Raw genomic sequence first — 16,210 nt, 5'->3', positions numbered from 1 at the left:
TGTTGTTATTGTATCAGGACTGAATGGATTTATTTTGTTTTTCCAGGGTCTTGTTGGACAGAGCGCATACAGATCTGGAGAACATCTGTCAGAGCCTGGACTCTGACCCGGAACCAGAAGCACTCGCCACCTCGCCACTTCCAAGCTCTCCGCTCCGCAACTCAAACGCCAGTACCTCAGAAACCAATACCTCGGACCCAGCCAGCTCCTCCCACCTCCCCACCTCGCCATCGCCCCTGTCGTCATCCTCGCCGACGCCCATGGACCTCAGCCAGATTCTTTTGAAAATCAAAGCTTGCCGCTGGAGGCACTTCAGACCACGGACGCTATCCCATCACCCCTTGGGTGGGGGGGATTTGTCTCGTAGAGGATTTAGGGATTGTACCCGGACAGTGTCAGGACTAACCAGGACCTTGTCTGGAGGATCCAGTTCCCAGAACCGCACTGGCTCGGCTCCTGTCCCGGTCAACGGTGAGTCCGTTGTTTCCCATTCAATGCTGCAGTGTTTGCTATTGTACTGGATGGAAGAAAAAAAAAATGGCGCAGCAAAATATTTTTATTGGTCTAGAACAGTTCACTTTTATTGCATTTCATGGAATCACAAGGAGCTTAATGCAGTTGTTAAGCTGTCATTCTTACAAGGTTGGAGATGCTGGCAGACGTTGTTACCCAGAGTAAATTTAGCGCAGCCCAATCATGTTTCGTGCACTCTGCTGTAATTAAAGAGAGAGCTGAACTCTGAGTGAGTAACGGTCAGATTTACAATTTTCCCCTCAGTTCATTTAACAAACGTTGTTGGCAGATGACACAACATCAAGTCCTTGTGGAACTGTGTGTGTGTGTGGAGTGTGGTCTGTTATTTTATTGATTGTTCTTATTGACAGAGACTGCTCTGGGTTTATCTTCAAGAGTGCTTTATTATGTTTTATTGACACCGTTTACACATTTTTACAACATTTTGATCCATTTGTGTTACACTGGTTGTCCAAGGCCTAGTATTGCTGCCCCTTACTGGCCAAGAGAGAGTCCTCTATTATGGTATATTTAATTGAATTGTACGTTATCAGTGTACATATAAGTTTTACAAGTATAGAGTAGAGTAAAGAGTATCTGGTTGTTGCTCATGCAGGTAATTATAATGTAATTGCAATTACTAAATTAATATTTCCAACACTGTAGACGAGCTTCAATATGTTCTGCAGCATCTGGAATCCTATTGTTTTCTTGGTATATACTTTGACATATAAACAATGTTAATACATGACAAGAGAGCTCATATGTATGCAGGAAGGGCACTTTTGAAAGATTCTTTTTAGAACTGCAGCGATTAATTGATCATTAAACATGTTGATTTATTTATTACATTTTAAATCAAAACAAGCTCTCAAGGTTTTTCAGCTTCCCGAATGTGAGTATTTTCTGTTGTTTTTTTTGCTCCACATGACAAAGAAATAATCAAAACTTAATAATTGTGCCGCGTGAACAAAAAGCAAGACTGAAAGAGCGGTTTTGTGACGGTGAGAATCTGAAGTGATGACGAAGGAAGAGGCAGAAGTTTGCTTTAAAGCCAGCAGTTCAGTCAGTGATGTTTGGTTGAAGTTTGCTTCATCTCTTCATGTTTTCGTGCGATGCCTCAAAGGTAGATTTCTTTGCTGTTGCCTGGGCTTTTTCATGCTGCTGCTACAAACCATGTGGACTTTGTGGCTTTCAGATCCCTGTTCCATATAATCACGGTTAAATTCCCTGACTTAGGGGAGAGTTGATAAGAAAATGCTGCTGGTTAAATATGTGCATTTTATGTAGGTGTCATTTTATTGCATAGATGTCGGTGTGGACAGCATATCTGGGGGATTATGAATGAATACAAACCTCATTCTTTACGCTTTGCATGTTTACAAGATTGCTGATGTGTGATTGATTTCTTACCAGCGCGGTTGTAGATGGTGACAGATCTTGAAGAGCATTTTTTGAGTCATGGTTTTCGGAATAGTAGGTTTTGAAATGAGTGAGTGTTGGTTTGAAATGTGTGGATTGGCATATTTTATTCTTCATTTGGAAGAAAAGGTGAGACGCCTCGGATTAACAGCCGTTAATTACATTTTTCATGAACAAACATGGCTGTAATGAATGTGACTGCATGTAATTCTCTGCACAGTTTCTCACACGTTTTGATTGGAACTTCTTTAGAGCTATCGAAGTTTGAAGAGCTGCAGCAGTTACTGAAGTTTATCTTGTGTGGCAGTTAAACTGATATCTGGTTGATGTGTGAAACTAGAACGATCATTACCATATTTTTTGTGTGTTTTTTGCTGGGAAAAAAGTTAAAACAATGAAAATGCAATGTGTTTGTGTGGAGATTTTTTGTGACTTGTGATCCTAATCCCCTTCCAAACGTTATTCTACCTCTTTGTAACTTTTGACCTAAAAGTGAACCCATTAGCTGGATGTTCTTTGTCTTTACTGTAATCCCTGCAGCAACATTCCTACAATTACAACAAAATCTCATGGGAATCTTTCATGGACTGTTTTGATTGTGAACGGTATTTTCATAATTACTTTTAAATGATTAATGCTCCCCAGTTTTCCAAATGTATAAAGGCGATAGGTCACCTTGTTTGAGAACACCGAGTCGTTCATTCGTTTCTGATTGCTGCTGCTGCTGCTTCAGTATAGTACAGTTTCTGTCACTGGCAAGTCGAAGCAGACGTGTCAAAGGTGGATTGTAAAACATAAGTCTCTGTGTCTCTGATCCGTGCATCGTCTCCATCCCCGTCCGCAGTGTTCACAGCAGAGCAGTACCAGCAGCACCAGGAGCAGCTGGCTCTCATGCAGAAGCAGCAGCTGGAGCAGAGCCAACAGCAGCAGCAGCAACATCATCATCAGCAGCAGCAGCAGCAGCAGCAGCAGCAGAAGCAACATCAGCAGCAGCAGCAGCAGCAACAAGCCAACAAACCTGTTACAACACCAACAACCAACCCACAGGTCAGTGACCACAAACAAAGCATGCGCTTACGATCTCTGTTGCCGTAGTTTCTTTATTTCGACATTTTCTACAAACCGTAAAAGTCAACCCTGTCCGTTAAATATCGCATATATTATAGACTTTATAAATTAGTCTATATGAGCAGTTTTTTGACTATGTTATAAGTGTTTCGCAGACTAGCATTAACTCTTCAAACTGTTGTTAAAACAATATAAAGGCACCTCAAAATATAAAGAACAATTTGAACCTGTATAATATGAATGAAGGCAAAGAAATGGAGCAATGCTACTCGTTAGCATTCGCGTAAAAACTGCCTGAATGAGCAGCAATGAGAGGTTAGACTTATATATGTTAAATATAAAATATTAGTGCCACATCTCTTGGAGAATTGTTGCTTTTTCCCCCCTAATACAGAATACAAATAAATCTAAGCACACAAAACTGATTAAACAAAAACAACCTCCTCGTATAAAAGGTGAGGAATAAAACCTTATGACTGAAAAAACGGTTTAACTGTAAATAATCAAAATTACATTAAATATACATTTATTCTGTAATGTCAAAGTTTTTTTTTTATCATCAAGGATTCAAAGGACCCACATTTTCTTGTTTTTTTAAATGAAGTAGCACAGACTGGTGTATCGGTCATCAGGGAGTTAAAGTGTGGGAAGTGGAAAGAGAAGCTAATCTCTCAGACGTCAACTCTGGTCAAGAGTGTGATTTGTATCCACCTACGTTCCCCGACCTTACCCGGCCGTTCTCTGTGGCTCCAGTCCCTGATAGAAGCACACACACACAGGCCTGAGTTCCCCCCTAGATATGGAAATGGTGTAGAGTTGAAGGTCAGTTCATCCATCCTCAGGAAACGGGAGTCATCCTCGTTCCCACGAGCAGCGCCGATACCACCGCTGGTTCCTGTTTGCCAACAGAAGCTGCTGAGCTCAGCGGGCTCGTACACTTCTTTTTTTTTTTTTTTTTTTTTTACGAAAAAACACCCACATGAATGATTTCATTCTCGTTCTCATCCAGACACTTGTGTCCAAAACCCTGGACCAGGCCAGCGCCCAGTTTGCTGCTTCAGCCCTCGTCACCACGGACCAGCTGCTCACCTTCAAGTCCAAAGAGGAGGTGGTGCTGGCGAGTGGAGTCAATGGGGTTCTGTCGGGTGCAGGTGAGCGTCGCTTATTTATGTCATTGATTTATTTCTACGCAAATTAAACCGCGCTCAAACGCAGGAGGTGTGGCAAGACTAACCTTACCTAGAATAAGGAGCGCAAAACTGTATTTTTAGCAGTTACGTGTTTGGGTTCACGTCAAACAAAGACTTTCCTCTTTTACTAGTGTGCAAACTACGGGTGTCACTTTTTATCCAAACAATGATGCTTGAACAAATATTTCAACAGCTTTTTCAAGATATTTGGCACATGATGACAGATGCTCGTGTGTGTGAAAATTTTTTATTTGCTTTAATTCCATGAGCGTCCACTCGGGATGTAATTTAACTGTTTACGTCCTCCATTTTCTTTTTTGTAATTATCTTTTTATTTAGAAAAGCAGATTTCCATCACATACAATAATCAAACACTTCGTCATTTCAGATCTTGTTAAAGGATGGAGACAGTAAGTTCTGATGACTTTATCCATATTGCCCTTCTGGAATTATTCCATAGATCACTACTTCAATAATGAAACAAAATATAACAAAACTGGGGGGCGCACCATCTCAAATAAACAAACCATCGCATGAAGAAAATAAGGAGGGTAGTTTCACACACAGCACCAGTACAGTCAAATGAAATCTGATCTAATTGGTTTCACATACTCAGTCCATTTGGACCACATCTTGTAAAATTTCCCTTTTTCGACTCTGAGGGAAAAAGATATCTTCTCCATAACATAAATCTCATAGACAATTTCAATCCATTCATCAATGGTGGGTGGTTCTACTTTTAACCATTTCCTTGTGATGGATTTCTTACTGGCTGCCAACAGTATAGCAAGCAGTTTTTTGTCGTTGTTGTTCCATGTGTCAAGTAATAGATCTCCCAGATACAAAGTTTCACATTTAAACGGAATCTTTACATTAAATACGTTTTGTATATGTTCGTGGATCTTTTCCCAGTAAGGTCTTATTTCTTCACATTCCCAAAAAATATGAAAATGGTTGGCTCCATTCAACCCACAGAGTCTCCAACAAGCGTCCCCGGTACCCTGATGTCTTTTCTGAATAGGTGTAATGAAAAATCTTGCAATGTTTTTCCAACAGAACTCCCGCCATGTGTTTGAGCCAGTTGAGAACCATTGTAGCTGGCATATTTTCTCCCAGCTCTCCTGTGTGATCAACACCTTTGCTTCTTTTTCCCATTTCTTCTTTATGTATTCTGTATTCTCTTGTTTAGATAATTGTATGGCATTATATAATTTGGAGATAATTTTGTTACCTGATCTGGATTTAGATAATGATAAAAATACCTCTATGAACCCTGATTCACCTTTTCCTAACTCCTCTTTAAGATTCTTATTAAAATAATCTCTCACTTGCAGGTATCTGAAGAAATCATCTCTTTCCAGACCATGATTCTTCTGTAGGGTTTCAAAACTCTGAAATGTCCCTTTGTGGATAAACGAATAATATGTAGTTAAACCTTTTGAGATCCATATCTTAAATCTGGTATCAGTTCTATTTGGTGCAAAGTCTGCATCATAGGCACACCATCTCATCATTTTAGATGCTTCTCCTAATCTGCAAATTTTAACTATTTCCTGCCAGGACTTCAAAAAGCTGCCTGTTATAGAGTCTTCTGGGATTTCCTGTTTTACTTGTAGTTTGTTATCACACAATAGGGCTGTTATTGGGATTCCCTTTATCGTTGTGCCTTCTATTTCCTTCCATGCTGCAGTGTATGATGGTGAACACAGACAGACTAAAGGCCTCAGCTGGGCTGCAAGGTAGTAGTCCTGCAAGCAGGGAAGGCCCATTCCACCTTTTCCTTTTCTTAATTGTAGCGTCTTAAATTTAATTCTAGCCTTTTTCCCTTGCCATAAATACCTCGCTATCAATCTGTCCCATTCTAAGAACTGTTTGGATGGTATTTTGATTGGCAAACACTGAAAAAGGTACAGCATCCGTGGAAGAATATTCATCCTAACTGATTCTATCCGGGAGCTTAAACTTAGAAAGGGAATAACATTCCATCTATGTATATCAGACTTAATTTTTGAGTTTAATGGGCCATAATTAATATCATACAATCTCGAGAAGTCTCTTGGTAGTGAAACCCCCAAATATTTGATGGACTCAGCATCCCATTTCCAATTATAAATGGTCTTAATTGAAGATGGAGGATCATAATTAAACGTTAATACTTGAGTTTTGTTAATATTAATTTTATAACCAGAAATGAAACCGAATTCCTCTAACAATTTCATCAGTTTCGGGAGTGTCTGTGTAGGTTGTGTTATACTAATCAGTAAATCGTCAGCAAATAAGGCCAGTTTTTGTTCCCCTGAATCCAATGTTACTCCCTTAAAATCTGATCTCTGCCTAATCAGTTGACTCATGGGTTCTATAAACAGAGCAAAGAGGAGTGGCGACGCACAACACCCTTGTCTTGTTCCTCTTTCCAGAGTGAATGAAGTGGTTAGATCTCCATTGATTTTAATTCTAGCTGTTGGTTTGTTGTATAATGCTGCAAATGTGTCAATTATAGTTGTATGGAAGCCAAATTTTGAAAGTACTTTATATAAGAATGACCACCTCACTGAATCGAATGCTTTCTCTGCATCTAAGCTCAATATCAATGTCTCCAGTTTTTGTTGTGTGACTTGTCTCATAACGTGTAGTGTTCTTCTGATGTTATCTTGGGTCTGTCTTTGTCTGACAAAGCCAGTCTGGTCCTTATGTATTAATACAGGTAATATCAGTTCAATTCTTTTGGCTAATATGGATGTGAATAGTTTATAATCATTATTAAGAAGACTCACAGGACGGTAGCTCCCACATTCTAATTTATCTTTACCCTCCTTAGGTATGACTGAGATCATTGCTTCTTTCCAAGAAGGGGGGATGATTTTGTTTTCCAAAACCCAATTGAACGTTTTTAATAATGTTGGAATTAGTTGATCTTGCATTGTTTTGTACCATTCTGTGGTAAAGCCATCTGTCCCTGGAGACTTCCCCCCTTTCATTCTCCCGATTGCCGATTGAATTTCTTCCTTTGTTAATTTAGATATTAATTTTTCATTTTGATCATCATTGATTTTTGGGAGATTTATCTGAGCTAGGAAAGTATCAATCTGATCATCGTTGCTTGTCTGTGGTTGGGAATATAATGTTTTGTAGTATTCTCTAAAGCACTGCTTGATTTTCTCCAGATTAGTTTCTATTTCATTTGTTGTGGAATTTTTTATTTTATGAATAGTTCTATCTGCTTGCTGTTTTCTTAACCTATATGATAGAAGTTTTAGGGATTTTCCGCCGACCTCATAGTATTGTTGCTTTGTAAAAAGGAGCTTTTTTTGAATTTCCTGAGTATTTATTTCATCTATTTCCTTTTTTAGTTTTTTAATCTTACTTCTATTGTCAATTTTGGGAGATTTTGCGTGTTCTTTCTGTAGTCCCTTCAAGTCCTCTTCTAATTGTTTGAGTTTTTGTTCCTTCATTTTCTTTTCATATGAGGAGATGGCTATTATTTTACCTCTAATCACCGCTTTTAATGCATCCCAGAGAATAGGTGGAGTTACTTCTTCATTATCGTTATTTTCCAAATACAACTGAATTTCACCTTTCAATTTATCTTTGATAATTGGGTTATTGAGAATGTTTGAATTCAGTCTCCAGAGATTGGACTTATTCTTTCTGTTAATCAGATGAACTGACATGTAAATGGGACCATGGTCCGAAATAGTAATGGGTCTTATTTCACAATTATCAACTCGAGAAAGATCTCCTTTAAGCATAAAAAAGTAATCGATGCGTGAGTAGACATTGTGGGCGTGCGAGTAATGTGAATAGTCTCGACTCGTCGGGTTCATCTCTCTCCACACATCCACAATCCCCACTTCACGCATCCAAGTGTTTAATCTTCTAGTATTGGCTTTTGCGTCAGATCTCCCGTTCGATGAGTCAACTTTCGGATTTAAACGTATGTTGAAATCTCCGCCACATATTAACATCCCTTGACTTTTTGTTGTCATTAGATCAACTATATGTTTGTAGAAGGACCAGCCGCTTCCCGGAGGCACATACACGTTAAGGAAAGTTATCACAATCCCTTCTATTTTACCTGTAACCATGACAAATCTGCCTTCGTTATCCTTATGTTCTGATATGTGTTCGTAATTTACAGCACTGGATATCAAAGTCGCCACTCCTCTCCGCTTCCCCGATCCATGGGAACTAAAGAAAACATGTTTGAAACCTGATTTATTCAATTTAGCATGTTCAGAGTCATTGAGGTGTGTCTCCTGTAAGAAAGCTACTTGGATTTTATCTTTCTTCAATTTTGATAGGATTTTCCCCCTCTTAACTGGGTTGAGTACTCCATTTATATTAAATGATGCTATTTTCAAAGATCTGTTCTGCATCTATGTGATTCCCCCCGTCATCCCTCTCAATAATATGGTGCGCTTTCCCCTCACTGCAAGAACCGGCAGGAAATGAACAAGTAACATATTAATAAACATTAAACTGAACACAGTTTGTCCGTGTGACTCCTTATGTAGGGGTCTGTTAACCTGACCCTGTTGAGCCTCCCGAGGTGGCTCGAAGGGAAAAGTCTCCCTCCTCAAAAAGAAGGAAGAGTCCCTTACCTGCGACAGTCGCATATAGGAGAGAGAAAATAAACAAACAAATAAAATAAATCCAAGGGCCCCGAATGAACCAGTCTACTCCATAATGTATCTCCACTCCTACTTTCAGCCATATTACAGTTTAAAATACTTCACAGTTAACTCCGTCATCCACGAATTGCGGGTTAAGTCGTTTAGTTCGCGGAGGGGGTCGGTGATGGTCTCCTGAAGGCTCGGAGCTTCTCCTTGTAGTTAGAATCCTGCCCGGTCGTGCCTTTCCTCGTTCGTCTGTCCACTCTCCTCCAGGACATCCGCCGCACCTGCTCCATGAGCGTCTCCGGAGGTCTGATGGTTGTCACGGTGTAGCCTCTTCTTATCAGATCCTCTGATGCCTCCGCAATAGTATCGTAGGTTCTGGTTCCGTCGTCGTGTCTCACGCGCAGCCTGGCGGGGAAGAGGGTCTGGAACTGGACTTTATTTTCCTTCAACACTTTGCGGATCTCAGTAAATTCTCTTCTTTTTTTAAGAATAAGAGGTGGATAATCGTGATCCAGGTTTATGTGATTTTCTTGCCAAGTGAACCCCTTCTTCTGCCATGCTTTGCGGAGTAAGGACTCTTTTGTTTTAAAACTCAAAAACTTAATTACGATGGAGCGCGGCGGCGCATCCGCCGGAGGCAGCGGACCCATCGACCGATGAGCTCTTTCAATCTGCAGGCCAGGTATTTCCTCCGTTAGCTCGAGACCTTCACGGAGTAAATTTTCCACAAATGAGACCATCGTTGCTGATTCTTTCTCGGACCCCTCCGGTACTCCGTAAATCCTTACGTTCTCGCGCCTGGAGCGGCTTTCCAGATCCAGCAGCTTGTCCTCCAAATTGGTGTGCAGCTTTAGCATAGCCGTGACGACTTCCTCTGTGTTTTGTATCCTCTCTTCTGCCTTCTCAATTCGCCCTTCCGCCTCGTCCAATCTGGTATTCACCTTCACAATTTCTTCTTTTATTGTCTCTAATTGTTCCTTATTTTCTTGGCGAAATCCTCTTAGCTCTCGCAGAATCAGCTCCAAGTCGGCCATCTCTCCGCACTGCGCAGCGTTGTTTGCTAGCGTGTGCCTGTTAGCTGCTAATATTGCTGCGCCCCGTCCTTCTCACCCACCTGTCTTCGGACGACGTTTATTGCTCAGAGCAGAGTTATGGATTTTGTCCCCTTATCTTACTGGTTTTCGTCGAGTGATTTATTTGGTTTTTATGGGGAAATTTCTCTAATTGCTCTGGCTCAGTCGGGAGCTCTCTCGCTATGCGGCCATCTCAACGGTGTTCCGACCGGAAGTCCCCACGTCCTCCATTTTCACTGCTGAACAGCGTTACGTCACTGCTTCTTCTGATTAGCAAAGAGGCGTGAATGCAGGCCAAGCTGCACTCACAGCCCCCTCTGCTGGACAACTTGTCCGGCGCTATTGATATTTGGTGCTCGGAACGGGTTTCTGAGAGCCCAGTGGAACAGAAAACCAAATTTCTGAGCATAAACTAAGGTGCTAAACCCTGTGATGTAGTCAATTACAACATCGTCACCAACGGTGTAAAAGAAGAGATTGGGTGTCTCATCTTTTTGTGTTTATGAGCAAATCATAAGCTTAAAGAAGACTTGACTTGTTGTATTTGATCATATTACCGCAAAAAAACAAACGACATTTCATAAATGCTCCACTTTGCTCAGATTGTAAAAATGCAAAGGGCCATTTATTCCTGCTTTATGTGAGCAGAGTATTTATGACGCAGTCGGAGCAATATGTTTGTCAAAGAGCAGGTTATGACTCTGCGGTAAATGCACCAATAATGTCTTAGTAAGGTTTAAAGATCTAAAACCGGACTGATTTCATGTTGTTTTCACATAGGTGTTTACAAAGGCCTGCATCTCTCCGGAACGACGGCGGCCCTCCACCAGACCAACCAGTCGTCACACACTACCACCTCCGCGGGCGCCACTTTCCTGCAGCCCTCCGCCAACTCGGCCACGCCCTCGCCCGCCAACGCCGTCCCCGCCTCCCTCAACTCCACCCCCGGCGCCCACGCAGCGGCGGCGCTGGGCCTCCTGGGATGCAGCGCCCCCAACGCCACCCCCGCCACCACTCAGGTCCTCATCGGGAACAACATCTGTCTGAGCGTGCCGACGGCCGCCAGCCTGGCCGGACGCCACATCCCCCGGACCCTCGGCAACGTGCCGTCCTCTGCCTTAAAGCTGTCCGCCGCCACCAACCTGCAGATGCCCAAAGTCTCCGGAGCTTCGCCCATGGACATGGGCTCAAGGTGAGAATAAGTTCATTGTACAGCAGCTACACAGACACTTGAATCCTGAAAAAAACGAACCCATTTTCTTATTTATTTACCTACTTTTTATCTTAATGCCACTGTTTTTGAGAGTAAAACTCACGTTTGGTGTGTGAGAGAGAGAGAACGTCATCACATGGCATTTCCCCATCACAGCTGCAGCTTTTAAACTGCCCGAACGCTCTCTCAAGCGCAGGAACATAGTAGAGCGCACACAAGTGAGCGTGAGGTGAACTGAGCTGTAAATATCTCTGCACACGCTCTCACACCCACATGCTCTGCAGGGCTGAGCAAAACAAACAAGGTGGAGCTCTCATGTGGGTTTTATTTAATGAGATAACATACTTTTTTTTTTAAAAAGTGGTGGGACAAACTATAATGTGTCAGGACTGCAAGTATTTTCATTGTTCATTCATCTGTTTCTTAATAATTCAAGCAAGTTCTCTGGTTTTTCCCAGCTTCTATAATGTGAATATTCTGGGGTTACGGGGGTTAATTTCACATAAAACGTAATTTAACAACAATTTCTTCTGGAATGCTGTTGCAGATTAAACATATTTATCCGTAGGGTTTAAGGCAGATATGTTAGATACTATTAACGTGAATTTATGGCCGATGCAGAGTTGTAGAAATCAGGGCAGCCAGTGGCCGATAATCGGTGTAGATTATCTGTTATTCACCATGTACTTGGACGATTTTCTTTCAATATCTGGCAGTTATTCAACCGTTAAGGAATTACGGTCGTCTATGATTGGATGGTCGTTCCGTGGAAGTCCTGAGGGGCTACCGTAATGACAAGTATATGGGTGCAAAGAGGGTCATGCGGGGGGTGCTGGTGCCAATCTTAGCTAAGATAAAAGTAGTACACGTGACAAATCCTGTCAAATATCGGCCTCATTAATTGGTCTATTTCTAGTATAGATGTAGTTATGGCCGATAATTGGTGTAGATTATCTTTTATACCCTATGTACTTTCTTATTGTCTTTTGATATCTGGCTGTTATTCAACCGTTACGGTTGTCTGTGATTGCACGGTCATTCCGTGGAAGTCCTGAGGGGCTACCGTAATAACAAGAAAATGGGTGCAATGTTCTATTTCTTTGTATTTCCGCATGTGTCCATCCATATTCTACCGCTTTATTCTCCTCATGGGGGTCATGGGGGGTGCTGGTGCCAATCTAAGCTACGGTGAAAGGTGGAGTCACACCCTGGACACATCGCCAGTCCATAGTTTTTGATTTTTTCTAGATATCGGAAACGGTCTAGGAGTTGGGGGTAATAAGAAATACACATGACAAATCCTGTCAGTGACGACAAAATGTCAAATATCGGGTCTATTTCTAGGATGGAAGTAGCATCGTGAACCGTACTGCACCACGACGGAAACACTTTAGCATCAGAAGCTAAAGACAAAAACACTCCTCTGACCTTTTCTCTCTCCCCCGTCTCTCTCTGCAGGGATAATCACGACGAAGACAAGCCAGCACTGAACAGTATAGCAGACAACACAGTGGCCATGGAGGTGACGTAGTAGCGGTGCAGCGAAGAGTCCGCTCTTTAGGTGCTGTGCATCGTAGCATCGGGAATGCAAAAAAAAAAACAAAGGGACGGCAGGACTCTCTCGACTGACGCAGAATGACAAGCGGCCGCGACCAACCGACCGCTCGCTTGCAATTCTCATCTCTCATACTTTTTAAAAGAAAAACAGTTTTTTTTTTGTTTTTGTTACTGTTATCAAAGTTAAAAAAAAAAAACGAAAAGAGAAAAAAAAAAAGAATGACCTGATCTGTAAATTATGAATATGGCAAAAATGAGTATCTGTACAGTAACTACATATTTGTAATATCCCCCTGTATATATATTACTTGAATACAGAAACTGTCCATTTGTGATGTTTTGCACTTGGGAGTCAAAAAAGAAAAAGAAGAGTGAGCCAAGTAACTTGTGGCAATGTGTGAGAGACGTGGGAGTTGTATAGAGAAGAGTTTTATCACATCATGTGCATGGTGCGGAGCCTGCTGTTTTTAATCTATTTATTGTGCTGTGTTTACAGTTTTTTTTTTTTCGTTTTTTTTTCTTTTGGTTTGTTTTTCCGTTTTGTTTTTTTATTTGTACACTGTACCTTTGTTGGTTCATGTGCTGTAGTAAATGTTAGGTAGCTACAGACTCCTGGGTATTTTTCTATATTGTGAACACAAAGCAGGTCCCTCCCTCCACACACACACACACACACACGTTTATTTCTGGGTCCCTGTGCTTCTTCTTCTTCTTCATCTGTCAATCATGTTGGAATCAGTGGTGACAAACATACCAGACCAGGAGGAGGATGAAGATGATGAAGGTGTGAATGATGTTCCTCTTCTTCCTGGAGCTTTCATCATCAGCACAGTCCCAAACACAAGTAACAAAACAGGGATGAAGTCTCTTCCCAGAAGCCTTTGCTGCTTCTGATTTAAAGCACTATTTTATTTGATTTTTTTTTTGTTGTTTTTTGTTTTTTTTGATAAATATCTTCAATGCTGCTTTTGTATTTTGTTTTTAAAAAAAGGGGGTTCGTCCTTAATTTTCATGCAAGCGGATTCCCCCCCTTTTTGTTTTTCTATTGGTTTTATCCCCACAGACATTTTTGTAAAACAAAAATTATTTTTGTATTTTTTGCTTGTGGTAAAACTCGATTGTATGATTTTTTTTTTTTTCTTCTTCCGTTTCTTGAAAGACTTCATTCGTTTGTCCGTTTGTTACTTGGTCATGCATAGGTGATATAAGGGAGGTGAATGCTGTGTTTCATCATTCCACTTTTTTTAAATGACAAAAAAAAATGCTAACGAGGGGTCGGAGCGGTTGTGAGGACAAACAACTCTTCTCCTCTCTCTCATATCCCCCCTTTTTTCATTCTATTTTCTGTTTTTTTTTTTTTTGTTGTTTTCTTTTCTTTGAAAAAAGAATCTCCAGACGGCTGCAAGGCCAAAAACCACAAGTATTGGGTGCCTTCCTTTGGGGAATTTACTGTTCTCTCTTCTGTGAAGAGTTAGGCACAAAGGCAGCATTACTTAGTAGTGCTTCTCGTCTTTGTCTGAATCTGAATGCCCAGTCCAATGGCAGGATGTATCCTTGAGGTTTACTTGTCCCACCTGGAGGCTGAAAAGACTAAAAAAAAAAAAAAATTAAAAAATAATAATAATAATAATAATAATGTGACAGAACTCTCACTAAAAATAAGACAAATAAAGCCCAGGGCATTAAATGTGAACCGTTATGGACTCTGGTGTCTTCATGTGTGTTGTGTGTGCGTGTGTTTGTAGAGCGACGCCATGTTGGCAGGAAGCCGCGCCGGTGAAATCCTTGGATTTGTGTAGACCTTATTTTTGAATGCAGGACTTAACGAAGGGAGTCTGACTTCCTGTTTCTCTTCCAACTTTTTTCCAGGTTTTAATTTCCCGCACGACATGTCTACGGAGCTACGCTAGTTGACGTGACGCGACACGACGCCATGTTGACAGGAAGCCGTGCCGTTCAAATCCACGAACCTTATTTTTGAATGCAGAGGCAACTCGGGGAGCCTGACTAATTGTTTTTCTTCCCTCTTTCGACGTTTGACGACGTGTCTACGAGCTACGCAAGTTGACGTTGTACAATACGGTCATGTGACGCCGTCTTGACGGGAAGCAGCGCCGTTCAAATCTGTAGATGTGTAGACCTTATTTTTGAATGCAGAAACAACTAAGGGAGTCTGACTTCCTGTTATTCTTTCATCTTTGCTGGCAAACCCTTCCTTCACGACATGTCTACGAGCTAATGCTAGTTGGCTTTGTATAATACGGTCACTTGACGCCATCTTGGCGATATGCCATTCATATCCATAGATGTATAGACCTAATTTTTGAATGCAGATGTAGCTTCGGGAGCCTGACTTCCTGTTTTCGCGCAACTTTTCTGGTGTTCATTTTCTGCACGACGTGTCCACGAACTATGCTAGTTGACGTCACACCGCGCCGCGTTGGCAGGAAGCCGCGTCGTTCAAATCCATAGATGTGTAGACCTTATTTTTGAAACGCAGACGCGAATAAGGGAGTCTGACTTCCTGTTTTTCTTCCATCTTGTCTGCTAATCATTTCCTGCACGATGTTTATGAACTACGCTAGTTGACGTCATGCGACGCCATGTTGGCAGGAAGCCACGCCGTTCAAATATGTAAGACGTGTTGACCTTATTTTTGAACGCAGAAGCAGCTAAGGGCCTCACTGACTTCCTGTTTTTCTTCCGGCTTTTCTCGGGTTTTGATTTCCTCCTCCATGACGTGTCTACGAGCTGCGCTAGTTGACGTCGCACTATACGGAAATGCGAGGGAGTCTGATTTCTCGTTTTTCCAAGTTGGAAATTGCGTAAGCTGTGATGCGTTTGCTCATTTTAGTCGTATAAACATTATCTTTGCAATTTTAGAACGTAAATATTCCACGGCCACTGTCGTTTTCAAGTTACTAAACCTCTGAAATCTAGGAAGAAATCATCGCAAATTTACGCTAGGTTTTTGTCCGACAAGATTTTACTTCTTACCAGACATTTGTCTTACAATATTTGACTTTCTTTAAACGTTTTTTGTCCATAATTATCCAACTAAGGTGTGATCACTTGCCAGATTTATAGATTATTATATAGATTATAGACGAGAAGCAAATCCAGGTCATTATTTTTAAGTTAAATTTCAGCGTCCGTGTTCCTGAATCGAGGTATAAATCGCACTCTAAGTGCTTTCTTTGAGTTATGCAGAAAGAACAAGAGAAAAAGCGCTGTTTTTCCATGCGTTAACACCTGTTGAAACCTGTCAAACTCTAAAAGCTCATTAACAAGAGAACACAAATAACTCTGCTCCACACACACACACACACACACACACTCACCACAGCTTTTATTTCCAGAGAAAGAAAACAACACAAACTGCCCTGAAGCAGCAGCAGCTCAGTCGTACACACATCACTTTCTCATCAGAGACCAAATGACTCTATAGTTTTTCTTCGTCTTCTCCTCCTCAGTCTTGTCAGCCAGCAGCGTTCAGCTCACATTATTTATGTTGCAGAGCAGACATCACTCAGCAGGAGGACGTGTGGTCCGACC

General features: G+C 41.4%; 1 protein-coding gene across 1 annotated transcript in view; it reads left to right on the top strand.

Moving 5' to 3' along the window:
- The window catches only part of LOC310937584 (enhancer of polycomb homolog 1-like), a 29,364-nt gene extending 15,320 nt beyond the window's left edge, over nt 1-14,044 (top strand). The window contains exons 10-14 of the mRNA XM_083901878.1: nt 47-471; nt 2,780-2,982; nt 4,013-4,154; nt 10,666-11,077; nt 12,557-14,044. Of these exons, the coding sequence (XP_083758004.1) occupies nt 47-471; nt 2,780-2,982; nt 4,013-4,154; nt 10,666-11,077; nt 12,557-12,629 (1,255 nt within the window). The 3' untranslated portion in view covers nt 12,630-14,044. The remainder of the gene's footprint in view (nt 1-46; nt 472-2,779; nt 2,983-4,012; nt 4,155-10,665; nt 11,078-12,556) is intronic.
- The last annotated feature ends 2,166 nt before the right edge of the window (nt 14,045-16,210 follow it).

The sequence above is a fragment of the Microchirus variegatus genome (assembly GCF_963457635.1).
Source record: "Microchirus variegatus genome assembly, chromosome: 15".
Taxonomy (NCBI): Eukaryota; Metazoa; Chordata; class Actinopteri; order Pleuronectiformes; family Soleidae; genus Microchirus; species Microchirus variegatus.
Note: the sequence above shows the minus strand (reverse complement) of the source record. Positions and strands in the feature narration are given on the sequence as shown.